We start from the raw sequence: 24,199 nt of genomic DNA, 5'->3' as shown, positions 1-24,199 counted from the left end.
ACAAGTCCTCACTCGACCGACGAGTCGTCACTCGACCGACGAGTCGTCACTCGACCGACGAGTCGTCACTCGACCGACGAGTCGTCACTCGACCGACGAGTCGTCACTCGACCGACGAGTCGTCACTCGACCGACGAGTCGTCACTCGACCGACGAGTCGTCACTCGACCGACGAGTCGTCACTCGACCGACGAGTCGTCACTCGACCGACGAGTCTTCACTCGACCGACGAGTCGTCACTCGACCGTTTTATCGTCACTCGACCGTTCTATCGTCACTCGACCGTTCTGTCGTCACTCGACCGTTCTGTCGTCACTCGATCGACGAGTCGTCACTCTACCGACGAGTCGTCACTCGACCGTTTTGTCGTCACTCGACCGTTCTGTTGTCACTCGGCGCAGAGCGTTCTCTCACCTCTATCTGCGCAGTCGCTTGGCTCGATCTCTCGCGGTCACTCGACTCGCTCCCTTGCGGTCACTCGACTCGCTCCCTTGCGGTCACTCGACTCGCTCCCTTGCGGTCACTCGACTCGCTCCCTTGCGGTCACTCGACTTGTTCTTCGCAGTCACTCGGCTCGGATCGCTCTCTCGCAGTCACTCAGATTGCTCGCAAGTCTCGAGCATGACGTGATATCGCGAAGACACGTCCACCCGTGACGATTTGATTGTGATGGTTTGCTCGTGGCGGTACGTTCATAGATGATGTCTATGGCGACTTGTCTTTGGCAGTTTGTCGATTGACACTTCATCCATGACAACTTACTCCGGTGGTTCAGAACACTGTCTTCACAGATCGTTCGCGCAACCATCCCGGAGTAAGAAGTCTGATCGGAATCAGAAGTATGTCGATGACAACTCGCCCGAGACGGTCTATCTATGACACTTCATCTATGGCAACCTAACCATGACGGTCATTTCATGATAATCGTCTGCGACATAGGTAAAGCACTGAGTCCATTCTCTTATAAACCCTCTTCGTAAAATTCATTGAGATCAACTCCATCTCTCTCAACGAACTGGAGGACTTACTGTTGGACATGGACTTTGTCCTCAACAAGGCTTATAAGATAATGGGCTAAGGCTTATAAGATAATTAATGGGCTCAGCCCATTTAAAAGGGGGGTCACTAGGAAACCCTAGACCTCTTCTTTCTATAAATAAGGAGCCAACCTCCTTGGAGAGGGCTCTTGGACTCTATTTTGGTCTCTCATCCATCTCTATCTACTTCTAGAGAGAGAAACACCTCTCCACTGAGAGGAGTTGCCTACGTACCCCGAAAGGGGATCAAGCCAATCGTAGTTTTACAACAAAGGATCACAAGTGCTTAGGTGAAAACAACATGACAATGTCAGAATCAGTCAGCTGTAAGGAAACGATGCAAAGACTTTGGATCAAGTCTACTATAGCCCAAGAAGCAGAATAATTGATTAAGAACTGTATCATCAGAAAATTAAGACAAGAAAAGGAAGGTGGATCTCAACTAAATATAGTTCCATGTATGCAAAATTAAAGATAATTTCAGTCAAAAAGAAAAAACTAACATAGTTCCCATTTTAGTTTGTTAGACAAGAACTGCAAAAAGACCAATGCTTTCGGGTTTCCACGTGCTTTTGGACGTATCACCCTGAGATTAGTAAGAAAAATGCTAAATTTAACATTAAGACATTAGATCAGTTTATAGACAAATAGACATGTTCGTTAAACTAGAGGCGCTCAAGCTAAGAGTTGTTTCCATCCTCAACGAATTCAGATTTAAACATCTATAAATAGACAAGCTAAGATCTGAAAGTTTGGTCATTTGTTTCAGGAAATTGACCTTGCGATAAGTGGTGCCATCTTCATCAACAACCCAACCAGCTTCACAACAGAGAGGTTTGAGAACCTCATTGTTATCACAATGTTTGGGAAGATTATGTAGGAACTTTATTTTACTACCATAGGACAACTGATATTTGTAAAGAATAATAAGAACATAAATCAAAATTACAATACCGAAATATAAGAATAAATAAGAATTGCAGAGTCGAGATAGTTAATCTTTTTCCTTAAATCTTTAAATGCCCTGTAGTGTGACGGTTTTATGGCGCTCAGATTCCTTGGATACAACTGCATCATTGTTTCTGTTTACCATCACTGAAAAACAGAATCTATCCACCCTAATTTTGTGATGTACTCTCAGATTCAAAATAAAAAAAATATACTAGCATAACTATTCTGAGTAGGAGAATGTGATTTGTTGTTGTTGAAAGTCTGTATTTTCTATAATGCTTAGATGCCATTTTATAGAAAAATAATAAGCACAAATTTTATTTTTCAACCCAAATATGAAACCTCGATGGAGCACTAATAGAGACTTTAATTCTTGTCAATTAGTATGTGAATTTATTTTACATTTTGACCAAAAAATTAAAGAGTAAAATTATTATTGTTTTGACCAATTCAAATAAAATAATATACTTTAAAATGATTTTTTTTTATATTTTATCAATATAAAAGATCAACATATATTTGATTTAAGTTAATGAATACGAAGTCCAACTAACAAATCAAAACACAAATCCAAGTTCAAATATCCAATGAGTGTATTTGCTATTTTGTACAAATTTCTCAAATGACACACATTAGAGATCCATTTTTCATTTAAATAAAACTTCATTTTTGACTTATGAATATATTATTCATGGTGTTCAAAAAAATAGTTCCAACATATTATAATCACCTTGGGGGCTCTAAGACCAGCGTATATCTTGGCAGCAACAACTCTTCTCCTTCTTTCTCTCCTACGATTGTTCTCCCGCTCCCTCCACGACGGTTTCCTCCTCGCAGCTGCTGTTGATGTTGACGTAGCTCCATCTGACGTCATCCCCACACCAAAAAAAAAACACAACCCACTTCGAAATCTCCGAGCTTTTGATGGATGGGGGTGAAGGCAGACTGAAGAAGATAGTGGTCACGAGGTATACGCTTTTCCTTCGCTGGAATCGAAGAAGAAGAATCTTTCTTTTCTTATCAAAATTAATATTTTTTAAAAGAAAAAAAAAGTATAACAGTGGTTGAGTTCCGGTCGTGTGTTCGAAGAGAGGAGTTCACATTACGAATCAGTTTTTCTAATTATGTTTGACCGTCCACGTGTCATGAAATGGTTTCCGAAGGGTTAGATTGGCTAAGTTGTACTTAAGGGCTGTATTGATGGGTGTACAGGATAAAGCGTGTGCGTAGTCAAAGTGGGTCTCACTTTTCTGTGTGGGTCCCGTCCTTGTGTGACCCAAAACACACACCATTTGATTGGTTCTTTTCTATCTGTAACCAATGAAATTAGTTTGTTCTGAAGATCATCAAATGATTAAAGCCGTGTTTAACATCAGTGATATTTTTAATCAAAGTCTCAATGTTTTCTGGCATGGAATCTCACTCTCAGAATAAAGAACAAAACTGGTCTCTTGTCCTGTTTGGTTTGTATTGTAAATTATTCCATTGCTTTTGACTTTTATAACCTCCTTCTTATTTAAATACAAAAACATTTCATATCTTATTTACTTTTACTTTCCACAATATTTACATGTCCACTCTTAAACTTTAATATCTGGTTTAAGTGGTTTATCAACCTAGATCCATTAACACTCAAGCGGATTTCTTTGCAAGACAAGCTCGAACAAGAAATCATGTTTTATCATATGTTAACATGTCGGTACCACAATAGATAGATATTCCCAACTCGTCCTTCATGGATTTATACTAAAATTATTTTGTGTACTCTTATTGTGATAAGAAAACAAAAAAAGAAATTTAATATCTTGTTGGTAAATTAAAAAACTTCCAAGATAACCTCTCTCTTAATATTTTGCTCTTCCTTTTCTCTAATCGCCTTCCACTTTCAAGCTCTGTTTTTCCGGCCAACGCAGTGGGCTTCCACACCAAGGGCTTCGGTCCGGTTTGTCTCTTTGTTTTCTCTCCTTTCATTTGTCTGTGTTTTTTGGTTACCAAAGCTTAGATTTTCAATATCAGATTTAAAAGCATTTCTAAATTAAGAAAGATAGTTCATTGAACTTTATTTAGATGCATAAAATATAAATGAAGAAACTTGAGATTTGTCTTCAAGAGCAAAATGATTTAATTAATCTCATACAAGGGTTTAGTGAGGCTGCTCTTAGAGGTAGCCAAGGTTTCATCTCATGAACATAATGATTGAAATTTATAAGACAACATGAGATAAAAACCCTAAACATAGTCTTGCTTAAGGCCTTGCTAGGATAGTGATGGGCTTGGCTTTCCTTTACAAGATCTTTGACGATAAATCTGAAGGATAGTCTCAGGTTCAACTTTTGGTGCTTGCATGCGGCGATCTTTTTGGTCTCTGACTGTGGTTAGCTTCTGTGCTGCCTTTAATGTTGATTTTTCTTTCGCCTTCTCAGCGATCTCCCATTCGGTTTCAAGATTCGGTCTTCTTTTCAACGATTTATCTATGGTTTGTCTTGTATCACCTTTGGTGGTGTTGATTTCGGGATTAGATAGAGTGCTTATCCTTGAATTTGCATGCAATGGGTCAGTTGCGGTGGTGACGGTTCTGCTTATGTCATGTCACAGTGTAGTTCTAGCTCGATTCAATGGATTCAGTGCTTAGACTCTTCTACTTCAAGTCGCTGGAAGTCATTTGGTTAAATGAGTGTCCTCTCACCTCGTCTTCCATGGATTGTTCCATGCAGGTAAAGCTCGTGGCTCCCTTGACGTTTTCGGAGCAATATAATGAGTTATGGCTTGGTCTTCCTCAATAAGGTTGATTGTTGTTCTATGCTCAATCAAATCCATCTTCCTGGTTTTCTTCTCCTCTTTCCAAGATGTTACTTGTTTATCTGATCTGGTTATCTTCTCCTCTTTCCAAGATGGTACTTGTTTATCTGATCTGATATTTGTGTAAATTTTGCTTTGTTTGTTCATATTCCTTTATAGTTTGTTCTAGCTTCTCTTTCTTAGGGCTTTATTCCAGAAGAACTTATTCTTGCTGGCTTTGTATCTTTCAAATGCATATATTTCCATATATTCACTTTGATGTTAATATATTTTCAGTGTTTAAAAAAAGTAATTTGTTAATATTATTAGTTTAAAAAAAACTTGTTTATTTGGAATGGATTAACTGCTTGGGCGTCCAAAAGAACACCTTTCAAGTTTATGTCACATAAATGACAACAGGAAATGAAAGTCACAAAAATGACATTCATTAAAGGGTAAAATGTCACTACTACCCTTGTGTTATAAGAATAAAAAAAAAACAATTCATTTCCTTCACTCGCGACTCTTCGAACCGTGTCGTCTCCGGCTCGGGAATCTTCAAACCCTCACCGGCACTGTCGTCTCCGGCTCGCGAATCATCGTCTCCGGCTCGGGAATCATCGTCACCGGCTCGGGAATCATCGTCTCCGGCTCGGGAATCATCTTCTGCGGCTCGCTAATCATCTTCGCCGGCTCGCTAGTCATCTTATTCGGCTCGCTAATCATCTTCTCCGGCTCGCTAATCATCTTCTCCGGCTATCTAATCATCAGCGTCACACTCTCTACTCTCAAAATCGGACACAAATCACTATGTAACTTTTTAAAATTAGGGTTTTTGAATTAAAATTTGTGAAGCTTGCGTTTTGATTTTGATTTATTTGTTACTCTTTCTTATTAACCAGCGAAGCAAATGAAAGACTTTTGAATTGTGGGAACACAAAGTTGTTGGAGCATAATTCATCTCTTTGAGGTATGTTGCAGATTCAACCTTCTGTGTGTTTGTACAAATTTATAAAATAAAAGTTTGTTGTCTCTTGCTGCATCTATTGAATGTTTTTAGAAGATTTCCAGAAAGCATTTGTTGCTGCATCTATTGAATGTTGAATATTGAAACTCGGATGGTAACACATTTTGAAACTTTTTTGCTTGGAGTCTTGTTTTGATTAGGAATGTTGATATTTTTGATAGGGTCTTGAATTTGCTTATGAGTCTTTTGTTGCTTGTGAAACTGTCTAGTGTTTATAATAATTTCAGGAAGCATTTGTTGTGTTATTTCAGGAAAGCCTTCCAGAAAAGTTTGAAATTTTTTTTTCCTTGTTTACGCAGGATAGAAACAAGATGGGAGATTCAGTACCTCTAAAACTAGCACTGCCAGAGCTGAAGTATCCTATTGGTTCACAGCCAAAGCAAAAGTCAGCAATCAACCAATATTCCGGCTCAGAGTATATCTCCATTGTTGACAGCATCCTAAAACCAGATGAGATGATAAGAGTCCGAGGATCATTTCTGGGACCTATAATGAAGCTCAGTGAGAGAGGATTGAAGTTATCAGCAAAGATGGTCTACGCCATTCTCACTAGAAGCATCGTTTCTGTCAAGGAGAATGAAGCCTGGTTCCATTTCGGTGCGCAGCCAATGAGGTTCTCTATAAGAGAATTTCATATGATGACAGGCTTGAAATGTAGTGGTGCATTAGAAGGACCACGAAGGGAAACCGATAGATTTAATTGGGAATTGCTAAAGGGGCGTAGTCATAAGTTAAGTGACGTGGTGGAACAGCTCAGAAACACAAGAGAAGATGCTTCTGAGGAGAGAGTATGCCTCGCAATGCTCATCCTGGTAGAGAGCATATTATTGCGGAAGAGCAAAGGAGGGAGTTTTCCTTTGGAATATGCGAAAAATGCACAGGATATGACATATCCATGGGGGAAAGAGGCTTACATTGTGCTCCTGAAGTCAATTCAAAACGCTGTCGCGAATCATTTGGAGAATAAATCCAAATTTGAGTTGCAAGGTTATCCTCTAGTATTCCTTCTTTGGATACTAGAGTCGATTCCTTTGCTAAGGAATAAGTTCAGTAAGTGTGTACCAACAGTTGAGGTTCCTGGGCCGACTTACTTGTGTGAAAAATACACTGAGGTAGAGAATCCATCACTTGATAGGGTTTTACAGGTTGAAGCTGATACAAAGGTAAGCTTTTCCAAGTATATGTTTCTCAGTTTATTTGGCTTCTTCTTTTTAATATGTTTCTCATTGGTCTTTTTTAAAATACTCTCAGCTGAAGGTCCATTGCATACTACCTTCTATTCCTCATGATCCAGAAGATGATATCTCCATTGAAGACAAATATAGTGACGAGCTGGAAACACTGAAAGATGTAACAAAGAAAGGGTACAAGCTTACAGCCGATGACTGGGAAAATAGGTGTGTAGACACATTTGAAACATTGGATGCTCTTATTCAAATGATGGCAAATAAGGAGACTGGCCAAGCTTCTACTCCGATTGATGAGGATTCAGTAAATGAAAAAGTGAACAGGATCATCGAGGTAATGGAGGAGAATCTGAAGAGCATGAAGGATCGAATGTCATTACTGGAAGAAGAAAACATGCATCTTAGAGCCCGTGTGTCAGAGTTGGAAGGAAACAACAATGTTTTTCCCACTAACGTGACACAACAGGTAAATTCTCAAAACATCTTCTTTTACATTTGCATTTTCAAGTATTTTTTGGAAGATCTTGTACATATTCTTGAATGCCTTCCTAATATTTGACAAACAGCGATCCAGTGGGACACCTTTATCTCCAATGTCTCACACGCAACCATCGAGTGAGACGCCTTTATCTCCAATGTCTCAACAGCCTAATTTGACACATGAGGTATGTAACAAATAAATATTGTTGAGTTTTGAAGTAATATTTGGAAGCTTTTGTACTTCTTGAATGCATTCCTGATTTTTGCAGGAGACAATGATTGAATCAGCTGCATCTCCAAAGTCTCAACAAAATGAGGTATATGCTCAAAAATTTTTAAGAAAATATTTGGAAATTCTTGTACAAAATCCTGAATGCCTTCCTGATTTTTGCAGGATTACACGCAACCATCGAGTGAGACGCCTTTATCTCCAATGTCTCAACAGCCTAATTTGACACATGTAACCAATAAATATTGTTGAGTTTTGAAGTAATATTTGGAAACTTTTGTACATATTCTTGAATGCATTCTTGATTTTTGCAGGAGACAATGAATGAATCAGATGATGACACTCCTGCCCTTGATACTCAAGTATTCTCTCCTAATCTGACAAAAGAGGTATATGCTCAATGATATTGTTTTCACAGTTGGAGTTTACAAATTAGTTTTGGGTGATTTTTTTACATATAAAGGCTTTTCTGATTTTTGACAGAAAGAAACAAGTGAGTCACCTGCTGAGAGGCCATCCAATCCTAATCAAGATGGAAAACCAGATGATGAGGTAATATTTATTCTAGAAATTATAGTTGAATGTATTCATGATGGCCTTTCCTGATATTTTTTTGCAGATTGTGAGAGAGAAATTAACAAGGGAGTCACCTGCTGCTCAGAGTCAAGTTTCGCAGAAAGAAACAGTGGAAATGAATGAGACACCTTCTTCTCCAATAGCTCCAAAGAGTATTGAAACTCCCGTTTATACTCCAAGTCAGACTCAGCAGGTACATGGTCAAAAAAAAATCTTGGATTTTTAAGTTAATGTTTGGAAGCTTTAGAACGTACTCTGGATTGCCTTCGTGATAATTTTTACAGATTGAGAGAGAGCCATCGGATGACACGCCTGCCCTTGATAGTCAAGTTTTCACTCCTAATCTGACAAAAGAGGTATATGCTCAATGACAGTTGGAGTTTACAATTAGTTTTGGGTGATTTACATATATAGACCTTTCTAATTTTTGGCAGAGGGAAACACAAACCTCTACTGATGAGACGCCACCCAAAACTAATCAAGAAGAAGGAAAAACAAATGATGAGGTAATATTTACTCTAGAAATTATAATTGAATGTATTCATGATGGCCTTTCCTGATATTTTTTGCAGATTGTGATTGAGTCACCTGCTGCTCAGACTCAAGTTTTGCAAAAAGAAACACTGGAAATGAATGAGACACCTTCTTCTCCAATATCTCCAAAGAGTATTGAGGCTCAAGTTTTTACTCCAATTCAGAAACAGCAGGTAAATGCTCAAAAAATCTTGGAGATTTCAAGTAATGTTTGGAAGCTTTTGTACGTGTTTTTGATCCCCTTCCTGACTTTTTTTGTTTTTTTTTGCAGACGGTAACAGAGGGAACGTATGAGGCTACACAGCCATTGACTGAGATCATTTCAGCAAACAATAAAAAGGTAAGCATAGAAATGTCTTTCATAAGTACAACTTGAATTTTAAATTGTAGAAACTTCTTCATAACTACCTCTTTTATTTTATTGTTATTACAGGAGGATACACATGCTGTGCATCACACACCTTCCTCTCCATTGTCTTCACTAATTGCACTAGTTATTGAAGAAAATAAGAATGCTTTGGTAAGAAGAAATATTTAAAATGTTTATGTAATATTTTTCTATTCAACTAACTCTTACCATTTACTTTTGTCTTATAGAGTGAGACAGAAACTGCGACCCAATATTTTTCTCCAAGTGAGGGAGAGGAGACACAATCAAGCAGAAAGAATCAAGCAGAAGAAAATCTCAAGGATACTACAAAACATACAACTGAGCTAGTTTCCACAGATGTTTCGAAGACACAGCCTCTTACACAGCCTCTTACACAGCCTCTTACTCAGCAAACACAGCACCTTCAGACAAGTGAGGGAGAGCAATCCGATGAGACACCATCAGAGCAGAATCAAGCAGAAGAAAATCTCAAGGATACTACAGAACCTACTACTGAGCTAGTTTCCACAGAGCCTACTACTGAACCTACTACTGAGCATGTTTCGAAGATACCGCCTATTACTCAGAAAACAGAGCATCTTCAGACAAGTGCTATAGATTTTTCAGAAACAAACGAGGTATGCATCGAGTATATTTGATCTTTAATTATTATTCTAACAATTTGAAACCGCTGATGTTACTGAATCTTCATTTTTCATAGGTTGAAGTAAGCAGGCTTCTAGCTCACTTTCAAATAGGCGCAGAGGTTGAGATTTTGTCTACTGATGACGAAATATGGTATCCAGGAAAGGTTGTTGATCTTAAACTGTGTGAAGGACTAGAGGAGCTGACAGTTGAGTACACGACACTCTTCGCAGACCAACATAGACTTCAGAAACTTCAGGATACTATCACGGCTGACAAAATACGTCCTGCAACACCAACTAGTGACCAAAAATCCTTTGAGATGATGGATAAGGTAGAAGTCTTTTACAACAATGGCTGGAGCAGCGGACAAATTAGCATGGTACTTGGTGATAACACATACTCGGTGTGTCTCTATACTTCTATGGAAACTATTCTATTCAAACATTCAGATTTGCGAATTCATAGAGAATGGAAAGATGGAGTCTGGAAGATGGCAGATAAGGTAAATCATAACTTGAATTATACTTCACGTGAATTGTTTGATATACATACATTTTAGTTTCAGGAATGGTTTCCAGAAATTCCGATTGCAACAAATTTGATAATATTTTGCTTGGTGTCTATTGTTTGATTAAAGGTGAAGCCTGATAAGAAAAGGAAAGCTGCTGCCTCATCACAAAATTCAGGAATGGATAATGTTTTCCTAAGAAGGAGCGAGAGGGTGCCTAAACGATCTAGAGACACAAAAACTCCATTCAAGTCTGACAGAAATCCGGCTTTAACTGTAATACCTGAGATTATACCTGCAGTTGATCCGTTTTCAACTCCTGCGGAACATAAGCTTTCAAGGCTTCAAAATTGGATGACATTAAAGCCCGGCATGCATGAAACGTAAGCATGTTTCTGTCCTTGTCTATATATTTTTATATTTATGTATAAAAGGTTTAGTAATTCCTTTGAATCTTTAATCGACTACAGGTCCCTATCAATCAATGATAATAAGATAAGGAAATCTTTCTTTCAAAGCATGGAAAATGCAAAAAAGGACCTTAAGAAAGAGGTAATTTCTTTACATATGTTCTTGCCTTGAGCTTTTTTTTAAAAAAAATTCAGGAAGGATTTGTTTAGTTTCAGGAATTAGATAGTAACAAAATAGATAATGTTTGCATTTTTTTTTGCAGCACATTGATGGAGCCTTTGCAATGCTAAATTGCAGAAGAAATGAGAATGCTGCTTGGTTCCACAACTACAAGATTCCAAAGGCGTGCTTCCTACCTATGGAGTTCTTGCATTGCTTGCTCTCTCATGATTTGGCTTACAAGAAAGAAAAGGTCAAAGGTAAAAAGATTTTCAACGATTTATTTAAAGATATTGTAAGAGGGAAGGTATATCCAGAGAAGACATGGGGAGAAGATGTTGATGTTGTGTATGGGATTACTCTTGGAAAAAAAAGCAATGTCTGGATTGGGATGGAAATTCATTTGAAGAAGAAAAGAATCACAGTATATGATTGTTTTCAAAAGGAAAGCAACAACATTGATATTCCTCAAGTGAAAAAGTTGGCAGGTATGTATAAACAATTTGTATTTGATGTATTCAACTGTTTCTTGGTTTGAAATATTCAACTGATTCTATCTTGATATTGATTTTTAAATATGACAGTGTTGATTTCTGATCTGCTGGTGGAATCTTCTGGTGATGAGGTAGATAAAGTGAAGATGATTCCATTTGAGGTTGAGCAGGCACAAGGTTTACCCAAGACAAAACATCCTTTCAACTGTGGGATATTTCTTGTCAAGATTCTGGAGTGCCAGTCATTGAAGATAGGAGACATGACAAAGATTAATGATGACAATGCATTGGAGCTAAGGAGAACCTTGTCTTGTGAGATCTTCAACCAATTTGTGGATGAGAGCTTTGGGAAATGAGAATGATGCATCAAAACATTTTTTGTTTTAGTTAAGACTCGGTTTTAGTTATGACTGTTTATTTTGTTATGTTGTTGGCGTCTGGTTACATAAGAAAGATTGGAAGGATATCAAGTATTTTTTTTGGGTATCATATATCTTGGAAGGTTAAATAATGTTTCTGGATGGGTTTCCAGAAAAAATTGTAAGCTTAAAATTGTGATGTTTACAGACAAAAAAAAAAAATTTAGATCAAAAAGGATCGAACCCAGAGGGAGAGAGTTTGCGTATTTGGATAGTGTGGGATATTAGCCACTAGTCAAAGAAGAATCATCTGTTAATGGATTACATTTAATTGTATTTAACTCCAAACTGTAACACAAAAAAAATTAAAATTGATTTTGAATCCACCACTTATCGAACCCGGGGATAAAGAGACTTTTGTGTTATGAAATGCCTCGGTTTAACCGCTGGTCTGAAGAATGATGCATCAAAACATTTTTTGTTTTAGTTAAGACTCGGTTTTAGTTATGACTGTTTATTTTGTTATGTTGTTGGCGTCTGGTTACATAAGAAAGATTGGAAGGATATCAAGTATTTTTTTTGGGTATCATATATCTTGGAAGGTTAAATAATGTTTCTGGATGGGTTTCCAGAAAAAATTGTAAGCTTAAAATTGTGATGTTTACAGACAAAAAAAAAATTTAGATCCAAAAGGATCGAACCCAGAGGGAGAGAGTTTGCGTATTTGGATAGTGTGGGATTTTAGCCACTAGGCAAAGAAGAATCATCTGTTAATGGATTACATTTAATTGTATTTAACTCCAAACTGTAACACAAAAAAAATTAAAATTGATTTTGAATCCACCACTTATCGAACCCGGGGATAGAGAGACTTTTGTGTTATGAAATGCCTCGGTTTAACCGCTGGTCTGAAGTGAATCATCTGTTAAAGAATATTACATAAGCATACTTAAACCAATTAATATAGGATAGGTTTCCAAAACCAATACATTTCGATTGGAAAAAGACAAAACTCTTGCCGTCTCAACACTCTCGCCGTTTCAAACTTCTCGAATCTCACTCGTCTCCGCCTCTCGAATCTCTCTCTCATCTCCATATCTCTCGATCTCCGACGAAAACCCATCTCCAGAACTCTCTCTCTCTCGATTTTTTACGCGAGCTCTCTCTATTCTCCGAGAAAAACCATTTCTAGAGCTCTATCTCTTTAAGGTATGTTGCAGATTAAACCTTATGTGTGTTTTCTTTCTGAGAGATTGGTCTCCTGGTTTTTGCTTGTGTATAGACTTGCTCGTTTTAACCTAATATGATTGGTAGAATTCTAGTTCATGTGAAAGCATGTGTATAGACTTCAGGAAGGGTTTGTATTGTTTCAGGAAACCCTTCCTGCAGATTCAACCTTAGGTGTGTTTTCTCCATATCTCTCGATCTCCGACGAAAACCCATCTCCAGAACTCTCTCTCTCTCGATCTTTTACGCGAGCTCTCTCTATTCTCCGAGAAAAACCATTTCTAGAGCTCTATCTCTTTAAGGTATGTTGCAGATTCAACCTTATGTGTGTTTTCTTTCTGAGAGATTGGTCTCCTGGTTTTTGCTTGTGTATAGACTTGCTCGTTTTAACCTAATATGATTGGTAGAATTCTAGTTCATGTGAAAGCATGTGTATAGACTTCAGGAAGGGTTTGTATTGTTTCAGGAAACCCTTCCTGCAGATTCAACCTTATGTGTGTTTCTGATGAGATCTCTCTCTGTCTTGTCTCTCAGATTGGTTTTCGTGTGTTTTCTTTCTGAGAGATTGGTCTGGTGCTTGTGTATAGACTTGCTCGTTTTAACCTAATATGATTGGTAGAATTCTAGTTCATGTGAAAGCATGTGTATAGACTTCAGGAAGGATTTGTATTGTTTCAGGAAACCCTTCCTGCAGATTCAACCTTATGTGTGTTTTCTTTCTGAGAGATTGGTCTCCTGGTTTTTGCTTGTGTATTGACTTGCTCGTTTTAACCTAATATGATTGGTAGAATTCTAGTTCATGTGAAAGCATGTGTATAGACTTCAGGAAGGATTTGTATTGTTTCAGGAAACCCTTCCTGAAACAAGATGGGAGATCCATTACCATTAAGACTAGCACTGCCTGAGCTGAGATATCCGATTGGATCAGAGCCAGAGAAGACGATATCGATAAACCAACACTCGATAGTTGCTTATATCAAAACTGTTAAGGAAATTCTAGGAAATGATGAGTTCAACAGAATAAGAGGGACGTTTTTGGGACCGGTGATCAAGCTTGGAGAGAGGTCTTTGAAATTATCAGCTAAGATAGTGCACGCAGTTCTCACCAAAAGCATCAAGACAGTGAAGAGACACGAATCCTGGTTCCATTTTGGTGCTCAGCCAATGAGGTTCTCTATAAGAGAATTCCACATGGTGACTGGTTTGAAATGTAGTGGTGAAGCAAGAGAACCACGAGAGGAAACCGAGAGATTTAAGTGGGACTTCCTAAAAGGGCGTACTCATACAGTAAAGGACGTGGAGAAGCAGCTCAGAAACACAAGAGAAGATGCTTCTGATGAGAGATTCTGCCTTGCAATGCTCCTCCTGATTGAGAGCATACTACTACAGAAGAGCCTTCTCGACGGTGGCACAACTTTTACTTTGGATTATGTGAAAATAGCGCAGGATATGGATGTCTTGATGACATACCCATGGGGGAGAACAGCTTATAATTTGCTGTTAAAATCACTTCAGAGAGCTGTCGACAAAAGCCTCGACAAAAACAATTATGATTTGCAAGGATTCCCTATGGCATTTCTTATATGGATACTTGAGTCAGTACCTTTGCTACAGTATGCATTCAGTCAAGTGGTTCCTATTCTGAGCGTTCAACCGTCTACCCCAATATTTTTGTGTGAGAAGTACCTTCAAATAGCTTCTCCACAGCTGATAGATGTTCTCCTAATTGAAATCAAAGATCATGTAAAGTTTTTACATTATTTTTTTCTTGTTTCTGTTTTGCCTTATGATTCTCCATTTAAAAGCTAATTATTTTTATGGTTTCAGCTTAAGGTCATATGCATCCTACCTCCTATTCCTAATGATCCAGAAGCTGATGTTTGCATGGAAGACGAAGCTAATAAAGATCTGGATGACATGGCCGATTTATCCAAGAGAGGTTATAAGTTTAAAATTAGAGATTGGCGAAACATGTCAGTAGACCTATACGGTGCTAATGAACAAATAAGAAGAGCATCTTTACTGTTTGGGAATGGAGGGATGAGTCAAGCTTCTTCTTCGTATCAGGAGGAGTCTTTGGAATCAAAGATCAACAGAATCAGCGAGATGGTGGGAGATAATTTAAGGATCATGAACGATCGTTTGTGTTTGATTGAAAAAGACAGGAAACAGATTAAAGAACGTGTGACAAAACTAGAGAAACTACAAAGAGTTACTTCATATGAAACTCCAAACAATGAGGTAACTTTTTTTCGGAAATTAAAATTAATGTTTATCTAGTTCTTGATTCAGTTTTTTTTTTGAGTTGTCAAGTAATTTTGGAAGATGTTATACATATTTAGGATTGCCTTCCTAATTTTTGTTCTACTTGCACAGACTGACACAACTCCATTTCATGAGACGGCTTCCAGACAAGGTGAAGCCAATACAGATCAAGCAGATGAACAACTTAACAATGAGGCAAGTATAATTTTGAAAACTGTTGGTATTTATAAAATTATGAATTTGGTTGTACTTCAATTAATTTTTGGAAGTTCTTGTACGTGTTCATAATCCCATTCCTGACTTCAGGATACACGAGAGCCTATGAATGAGATCACGAAAGAGACACCTGGTTCTCCAATAGCTCAACAGAATATTGAGACTCCAGTCCTTACTCCAATTCAGACGCAACAGGTACATTCTTTTAAAAATGGACTTTTCAAGTAATTTTTGGAAGCCCTTGTACGTGTTCATGAAACCATTCCTGAATTCAGGAGACTCACGAGCTTATGAATGAGAACATTTCACCAAACATTCAGGAGACTCACGAGCAAAATAAGGTATTACTTTTATTTTAAAACCTTTAATAAATATAAAGCAACTATCAAAATGACTGGATATCCTTGAATCTAAACCATCACAGGATGTAGAAAGCAGAGTTCAAAATACCTTTGAGATCGGAGCAAATGTGGAGATTTCATCACAAGATGACAATACTTGTCATAAATGGTATCCAGGAAATGTGTTGGCAACATATTTGGTTGATGGGGTTGAGATGGTGAAAGTTGAGTACTCCGCACCGTCTCTGGACGAAAAGAAGAGGAAAAGGAGTGTTGAGACACGTGTATCAATTGACAGAATACGTCCTCAACCACCACCTGAGAGACCTGGAGCGAAGAAAAGTTATGAGCTAATGGATGACGTAGAGGTGTTCGACAATGGTGCCTGGTGCGCTGGAAAAGTTAAAGTCATTTTGTTTGATGGCACGTGTTTTGTCTCTTTGAACAATTCTACTGAACAAATTTACTTCAACCATTCTGAGATGCGAAAACCAAGAAAATGGGTAGATGGTGTTTGGAAGATGACAGAAAAGGTAAAACAAATGCCTTGGATAACTTGAATTGAAAAATAATGTCATTTGTTTAATATCTCGGTATTGTTTTTCAGATAGAAGAAGAGCAGACGCAGAGTGTGAATCCAAGTGAAGGAGATGGTGATAAAAAGGTATGAAATATTTATACATCATACTAGGAATTAAGATATAAATGTATCTGAATTTTTGTCATTCAAAAAGGGGAAGGCGAAGGCTGTCGCTTGTAAGAAGAAGAAGAAAGCAAATGCTCAGCCAGTAGATTTGCTTCCTTTTCTACAGCGAGAAGAGAAGAGGCCAATACGACCTAGAAACCCTCCTATGCCTGTAACACCTGAGGTAATCCTTCCAATTGATCCATTTGTGACACCTGAATTTCCTCGGTTTTCAAGGCTTGCACACTGGATGGATCTACGGGGCATATATCGTGTGTAAGCAACTTTTTGTCCTTGCATAAATATTCCTAATTTATTTTGTAAAAGTTTCGATTGATACTAGTTAATTTTATCAACTACAGACCGTTTTATATCAATGGAAGAGAAATTGAAAAAGAGTTCTTTCAAAAAATGGACGATGCAGAAAAGAATCTCAACAAAGAGGTAATCAACACTCTGTTCTGTCTTCTATTTATTTAATGTTAATAATTAATGTGGTTCTGGATGATGCAATGTGATTAGGAAAAGGATATGATTGAGTTTTGTATTTACAAACTCTGTTTCGATTCTTATTGAGTGGTAATAATGCTTTGTGGATATTTGATTGTGTCATATGTTTAGGAAGAGGTTGAGTTGAGCTATGTTAGATGTCCATGTTATAGCAGTTCTATATGAAGTTTCTAACTATATTGTTACATTGGCAGCACATAAATGTTGCATTTGAAATGCTAAATTGTAAGAGGGTTGAGCAAGGTGCTTGGTTCCGCAACAACAATCTTCCAGCAGCATGCTTTGTACCAGTCAGATTCTTAGAAGTGGTTGGGTACGCTTATGAATCTGTCAGGAAGCCACATAAGAAAAAACAAACGTTATTGGAGGGCTGTGTAGGCGAACTTGTGAAAGGTTTAATACATCCAAAGAAGGTATGGCTGGAAGATGTTGATGTTATATATGGTGTCATTGAAGATAAGTTGAGCTATCACTATATTGGGGTGGAGATACAATTGATTGATAACACAATCACACTCTTCCATTGTGGTCTTCCAAAAGCAAATATCAAACGTGCTCTTAATCAAATCCAAGAACTGGCAGGTAAAAACTCTTTGTGATTTATTAATTTTATCATTCAGTGTAGAAAAATCAGTTTTATTTATATTGTTACATTGATTATGGATAGGATTGTGAAAGTATGCGTATCCTGAAAAAAGAATTTTAGCTAATTTAGAAAATAAAAGTTTGTCTCTTGCTGCTTGTGCTTGTGATGCATTTTTACATATTCATTTTGTTGTCTGTTGGTGATTAATTTATTGTATAATTTTGGGTATTTATGACAGTGTTGATTAGTGCCATAAAGATGGAACTTCTTGGTGAAGAGGTTAATTTCGAAGATATCAGTCCATTTCAAGTTAAGTTTGCAGAAGGGCTTCCAAAGACAAAATTTCCATACAACTGTGGTATTTTTGTTGTGAAGATGCTGGAATGCAGGTCACTGGGATTGAAGAGCATGGCTAATATAAATGATGAAACTGCGATGGACTTACGAAGCAAGCTATGTTGTGAGATCTTCGACCAGTTTATGGATAAAGATTTCCAGGAAGGTCAAAGGAAGTGAAAATGTCATATTTGTTCTGTTTTTTACTCTGTTTTTCTACTTTGACGTTAATTATCCCTAACGTTTAAGTTTAAGTTTGTAATGAATTATCCCTAACGTTTTTTTCATTTAGATTGTTATTGAAAATTTTTTAGGATGTCTTGATGAATTGTCAAATGCTTATGGTACTTTTAGGATGGGTTTCCAGAAAAAGAGTGAGAAAGCAAAATGCACCATAGCCTAGCAAATTCCTTTAAAGTTTACAAAAAAAATGAAAAAGAATGTGATCCGATGTCAATTGAACTCGTGATCTCGAAATGAATCAATGTGCATGTGCCAATACTTGCTATAAAAACGAATATAACTTTTGAATATTTAATTAAAAACAGAAAAAAATGTGAGTATACACAACGGGATCGAACACGGCTTATTGTGTGATAAGGGTACACTAAGAGTAGAAGGGCTTGCCACTAGGCTATGGTGGATATTCGATAACAGTGTAAATGTGAATTTATTTAATCACCGACGATAGATTTATATAATCTGGATATCATTTTAGGTATTCAGGATAGCTTTCCAAAAACAAATTCCTTTAATGTTTACAAAAAAATGAAAAAGAATGTGATCCGATTTGGATTGAACTCGTGAACTCTCGAAAGATGAATAAAAGTGTGCTAGGCTTAGGTGAATCATCTGATATATGTGTCCACATAAATGAATTTAACCGCATTTTATGTCAAATTCAGGATGGCTTTCCAGAAACGAATATGAAACCGAGATTAGCCAGATATAAGACCACTAATCCTCTACATTTTAATCAGTGTTTTTGTTTTGTTTTGACTGAAACACAACACAAAAGAAGATGATAACATGAGATTACTCATAATGTGGTTTCTTAAAACAAATCATAATGTGGTTTCTTAAAACATAAGCTTTAAAACATAAAAAAAGAGAAGATCATAACATGAGATTACTCATCCAACAGCCACTTTTCCTCAAGCTTACACCAATCAGGAACTTTGACCTTCACATCAGCAAGCATTCCATCCGCTTCCATGAGTTCTTCTTTGAGTTTTTCCAACTCAGCAGTGAAGTCAAATTTTCCTTTAGCCTTAATAATCTCTTCAAGCAACTCGATTTGGGAAGCAATGGAATTTGCTTTGCTGGCTGCCTGATGCCATTCAATTTCAGATAGCCTGTGTTCGTTGGACAAACGAAGAAGAGCCCTGTAACGTTCCACAGTTTCCGCCTTTCCTTTGTTGAAACCATCGGAAGCATCAGATCCGTAAACCTCCTTTATGGGACGCTTCATCATCTTCTTTGACCCTTCCATTGAAACTTGATGAATGAGAAAAGAATAAACACAGAAGAAATGAAAGTCAGTAAAAGAGAGATCTGATATCTTCCCTTGTATATATAGAACGAAAAGTAACCCTTCGATTACTATAAAATGGTTTAGAAAGCAACCTTTCGATTATTGAACGGTTACTGAGATAAATGATGTCTGTTTTAGAAAGGAACCGTTAAAAAAAAAATCTGATTCCAAGGGGAATCGAACCCAGGTCGAGACAAGTGTATAAGTTTCGAAAGATAGGTGGTTTAGCCGCTAGGCCGAGGAGAATCATCTGGTAGATTTTTCCACATAAACATATTTAACCGTACAAATTGTGATTAGCAAAATTTGGTGAAAAAAAATAAAAATATACACATCTCCCAGGATTCGAACCTGAAATGTCTGGGAGGAAAGGCGGAATAAGGTATACCACTAGATCAAGTGTGTTTCAACCGTTAGGTGAAGTAAGTAACAGAATATATTTCTTTTATCTGTATTCAACTATAATTTAAAAAAAATCTGATTCCAAGGGGTATCGAAACTAGGTCGGGACAAGTGTTTCAGATTTGGAAAGATAGGTGGTGTAGCCGCTAGGCTGAGGTGAATCATCTGATATATGTGTCCACATAGATGAATTTAACCGCAAACGTTATATTATAAACTTTGGAAAGAAACTCTGAGTTTCAGGATGGGATTCCAGAATAGTTGAATATTACTGTGTTTCTTTCTAGCAAAGAAATTTGAACTAAAATTGAAATGAGATCAAAAGATAAGATTGTATAGTACAAAAAATAAGGAAATTTCAAATTGTGATTTGGAGTTTTGGAGAGTAATGCATTAAAACCTAGGTTGTATATTACAAAAATCAAATTTTCCATCAGCTTTGATAATATCTTCAAGCAACTCGATGTCGTTTGGAAGAGACTCTTCGATTCCTGAGATATATGCTTGAACAAAAAAAAAAATCAACCATTACTCGTAGGAGAGTCGAACCCGGGTCGAACAAATGTTTCGGTATCATAGGTTTGGTGGTTTAGCCGCTAGGCTGAGGAGAATCATCTGTTAGTTGCTTCCACATAATTGAATTTAGCCATATAATTTATAGTATAATACATTGGAAAGATCTTTGATAGTTCAGGATGGGCTTCCAGAGTATGCATGAATAATATACATGAATATTAGTGTGCTTCTTTCTTAAACTAGAAAAAAATGAAATGAGATCAAAACTAAGGATTAATATCTACATATTTGGAAAATTTGATAATGTGATTTGCAAATTTTGGAGGAAAAAAAATATATATATACACATCTACTAGGATTCGAACCTGGAGATGACTAGGAGGAAAGAGGGAATTAAGGTGTAGTAGCCACTAGGCCAAGTTGATTTCAGTCATTACATGTTGTAAGTAAAGTAATATATTTCTTTTATTTTTATTCAACTTAATTTTTTTTTAAAAACTCTGATTAGTAGGGGCATCGAACCCGGGTCGAGTCAAGCATTACAATTTCGACAGATAAGTGTTTTAGCCGCTAGACCGAGGAGAATCATCTGTTACACTTTTCCACATAAATATTCTTAACAGAAAATGTTGTATTATAAACCTTGGAAAGGAACTCGGGATTTCTGGATGGGATTCCAGAATAGTTGAATATTACTGTGTTTTTTTCTAGCAAAGAAGTTTAAACTAAGAATTGAAATGAGATCAAAAGATAATGTTGTATATTACAAAATTTGGAAGAAATCATACTTATTCGGGATAGGGTTCCAAAAGAAAAAATGTATATGGTCTGGTGCATATCATGTAACCATCAAATAGCCAACATCCAAATAATAATCAATAAAAATGTAGAACTTCATCCTATAGGCCTCTCGCATGTGCTCTTGTTGTGCCCTCCTGTGCCACATCTGCTGCACTTGTGGGACTGAGATTTAGATCCAGGAACCCCAAACTCGCCAACGGATCTCTTTCTCTTTGTAGGAGGGCGTCCACTTTTCTTTTTGGTAGCTGGAGGTGGGCAAGACAGTTCATCAATATTCTCTGGATAGGTGGACGTTGACAACTCTCCACCAGGATGTATGCTTTCAGCATAAGCTTTAGCCCACGTTTCTGTCAAGTGAGAAGCATCAACAAAAAGGTTTTCATCTCTCTTGATATGCTTAGCAGCAGCGATGGCATGGATGCAGGGGATCTTGTCAATGTCGAAAACATTACATGTGCAATGCCGCTTCTCCAAGTCAACAACAAACTTCATTGTTTCATTCTTCACCTCAAACTCGCTTCGATCAACTTGATACACATTCAACAACATTGCGGCCCCTAACCTAGATACCAATTTCTGCACAACTTTTGGAGTAACCAGGTGCTTATGTTTCGCAGCCGCTTCGCGTCGCTCAAAAAACCAAGTGGTCATCGTCAATCTGATAGTTTCAAGGAGAGAGATAATGGGCAACTCACGAGGCATCCTCAACATAGAATTGAGAGACTCTGCAATGTTGGTAGTCATGATATTATACCTGTTCGCAGGCGCATAGCTTCGTGCCCACTTCCTAAAATCAGAATCTTCCAGATACTTAGCCATTCAGGACATTTATCCTTTATGTCCTTGAAGATTAACCAGAACTCGTGACACGTATAGGCATCAGCAGCGCTTTCCACCAGAGGTAGCAACCCAGTCTTCGCATATGTAGGAGTGATGTTGCGGAGCAGATGGATCCTGCAAATTCCATGGTGAGATAAGGGATATACATCCTCCAACGCTGAAGAAATGGAGTTAGCCCTGTCTGATACAAAAACAAGATCCGAAGCGTCCGGGATCTTCTGGCTCAAACCTCTAAAGAACCATTTCCAAGAGGCGCCATTTTCTGCGTCAACCACTGCAAAGGCGAGAGGATATAGATGATAATTCCCATCTTGAGCACAAGCTGCCAATAAAGTCCCATTGAATTTTCCCTTCAGAAATGTACCATCTACTGCAATAACTCTCCTCATCAATGAGAATCCCCTTATCGAAGGACCAAAAGCCACAAATGCATACTTGAACTTTCCTGCAGCATCCACATGTTGATAAGTCAAGGAACCAGGGTTTGTTTCTGTGATTTTATACAACCACCTAGACAAATTGTAATAGCTGTCTTCAGGAGTCCCTCTAACCAAAATCTGAGCTTCTTCTCTCACTCTCCAAGCTTGTTTGTAATTGATGTGAACACCATGCAGCATCCTGACCTGTTCAATGATCTGTTTCGGTTTGAGACCTTCCTTTTTTTCTCCATAATTGCTGCAAATCAAAGAACCCAACAACTTTGCAGATGCTTGTCTGTGGTTGGCTTTCCTGTGTGTTGTATCGCATGTATGCTCATGAACATACTTTTTAACAACGAAAAAATCTGAAAGAGGTAGCTTGATAGCACGCATCCTCCACGTGCAATTTTCATCAACACAACTCAAAAGCACTCTTGACTTGTTAGAAGAGACAGTCTTGTACTCAAACTTCCACTCTAAAGCCCATTTCTTCATCCTCAACATCAACTCTCTCTTTGTCTTAAAATAGCTATTCACCTTAATATCGCCAGCTCCTCTCGTGGTTGGTGAAAGTCCAATATGGACAGGGCTAAAATCCGGAAGAGCATTCAGAGGAACTGTAGAAACACCTTCATATAGAAGACTCTGCAAAAGTCGAGTAGTTCTGTAAGGCATAATACTTGATTATGAAGCATATCATGCAAACACAAACAGAAAAAGGGAATTAGGGACAATGTACCTGTTTTTCTCTCTGCACAGTAGAAAGAATCATTGGATTGGCATTCAATGGAACAGGAGAAGCAAATGTATCAGAAGCTTGAGTGTTACAGCTAGCTGGATCAGTACTAACCTGCAAAAGTCCAATATGGACAGGACTAAAATCCGGAAGAGCATTCAGAGGAACTGTAGAAACACCTTCATATAGAAGACTCTGCAAAAGTCAAGTAGTTCTGTAAGGCATAATACTTGATTATGAAGCATATCATGCAAACACAAACAGAAAAAGGGAATTAGGGACAATGTACCTGTTTTCTCTCTGCACAGTAGAAAGAATCATTGGATTGGCATTCAATGGAACAGGAGAAGCAAATGTATCAGAAGCTTGAGTGTTACAGCTAGCTGGATCAGTACTAACCTGCAAAAGTCGAGTAGTTCTGTAAGGCATAATACTTGATTATGAAGCATATCATGCAAACACAAACAGAAAAAGGGAATTAGGGACAATGTACCTGTTTTTCTCTTGCACAGTAGAGAAATCACTGGATTGGCATTCAATGGAACAGTAGAAGCAATGTATCAGAAGCTTGAGTGTTACAGCTAGCTGGATCAGTACTAACCTGCAAATCGAGTAGTTCTGTAAGGCATAATACTTGATTAGGAAGCATATCCTGAAAAGTCTAAGGAAGAAAAAAAATCATACAAACCTTAACACACAAACGACAGGTTCCATCAAATGCTCTAGTCTTGGAAATGAAAGTTCTGAGCTGACGAGTATTACCTATCGAGAGTGGGGGGAAACTTTCAATAATACATTTCATATCCAATGAAATACCATAACTCAAACTGATTTCTTCCTCTTTAACACTAAAATCTTCAGAGACAATCTTCATCAAATCTTCATACAGTAGATCTTCTTCTATGGAAATGATTGATGCATTCCTCTTCAAATCAACAAGAAACTCCCACTGGAGAGATTCTTTTGAGATCCATTGTCCACAAGATGCACAAACTTCCATTGTTCTACAAAATCAACTTCAATTCATCAACAAATGA

At 37.6% G+C, this 24,199-nt stretch overlaps 3 protein-coding genes across 4 annotated transcripts in view; all 3 read left to right on the top strand.

The window, feature by feature from the left end:
• Nucleotides 1-243: 243 nt before the first annotated feature.
• The window catches only part of LOC111211442, a 25,201-nt gene continuing 1,245 nt past the window's right edge, over nt 244-24,199 (top strand). Inside the window, exons 1-5 of the mRNA XM_048748881.1 lie at nt 244-6,956; nt 7,045-7,446; nt 7,547-7,645; nt 7,730-7,777; nt 7,855-7,921. Of these exons, the coding sequence (XP_048604838.1) occupies nt 6,105-6,956; nt 7,045-7,446; nt 7,547-7,645; nt 7,730-7,777; nt 7,855-7,921 (1,468 nt within the window). The 5' untranslated portion in view covers nt 244-6,104. The remainder of the gene's footprint in view (nt 6,957-7,044; nt 7,447-7,546; nt 7,646-7,729; nt 7,778-7,854; nt 7,922-24,199) is intronic.
• Nucleotides 7,954-11,878, top strand: LOC106451708. Of its 2 annotated transcripts, XM_048747682.1 has the most exons (14): nt 7,954-8,078; nt 8,173-8,241; nt 8,309-8,458; nt 8,550-8,621; nt 8,700-8,771; nt 8,838-8,972; nt 9,071-9,139; nt 9,233-9,319; nt 9,397-9,807; nt 9,891-10,319; nt 10,455-10,708; nt 10,796-10,877; nt 10,999-11,383; nt 11,480-11,878. In XM_048747682.1, the coding sequence occupies exons 1-14, from the start codon at nt 8,010-8,012 to the stop codon at nt 11,743-11,745; spliced, it is 2,550 nt and encodes an 849-aa protein (XP_048603639.1). In that variant the 5' UTR covers nt 7,954-8,009; the 3' UTR covers nt 11,746-11,878. The 2 variants fall into 2 exon arrangements, with proteins under 2 accessions (XP_048603639.1, XP_048603640.1); XM_048747683.1 differs by lacking the exon at nt 7,954-8,078 and having other exon boundaries at nt 8,177-8,241; nt 8,309-8,465.
• Nucleotides 15,673-18,230, top strand: LOC125581736. The gene is made up of 3 exons (XM_048747685.1): nt 15,673-16,758; nt 16,845-16,926; nt 17,187-18,230. The coding sequence occupies exons 1-3, from the start codon at nt 16,649-16,651 to the stop codon at nt 17,589-17,591; spliced, it is 597 nt and encodes a 198-aa protein (XP_048603642.1). The 5' UTR covers nt 15,673-16,648; the 3' UTR covers nt 17,592-18,230.

The sequence above is a fragment of the Brassica napus genome, chromosome C2, assembly GCF_020379485.1.
Source record: "Brassica napus cultivar Da-Ae chromosome C2, Da-Ae, whole genome shotgun sequence".
In the NCBI taxonomy this organism is placed as follows: domain Eukaryota; kingdom Viridiplantae; phylum Streptophyta; class Magnoliopsida; order Brassicales; family Brassicaceae; genus Brassica; species Brassica napus.
The sequence above is the reverse complement of the archived record's forward strand: the minus strand, read 5'-3'. Positions and strand labels throughout refer to the sequence as shown.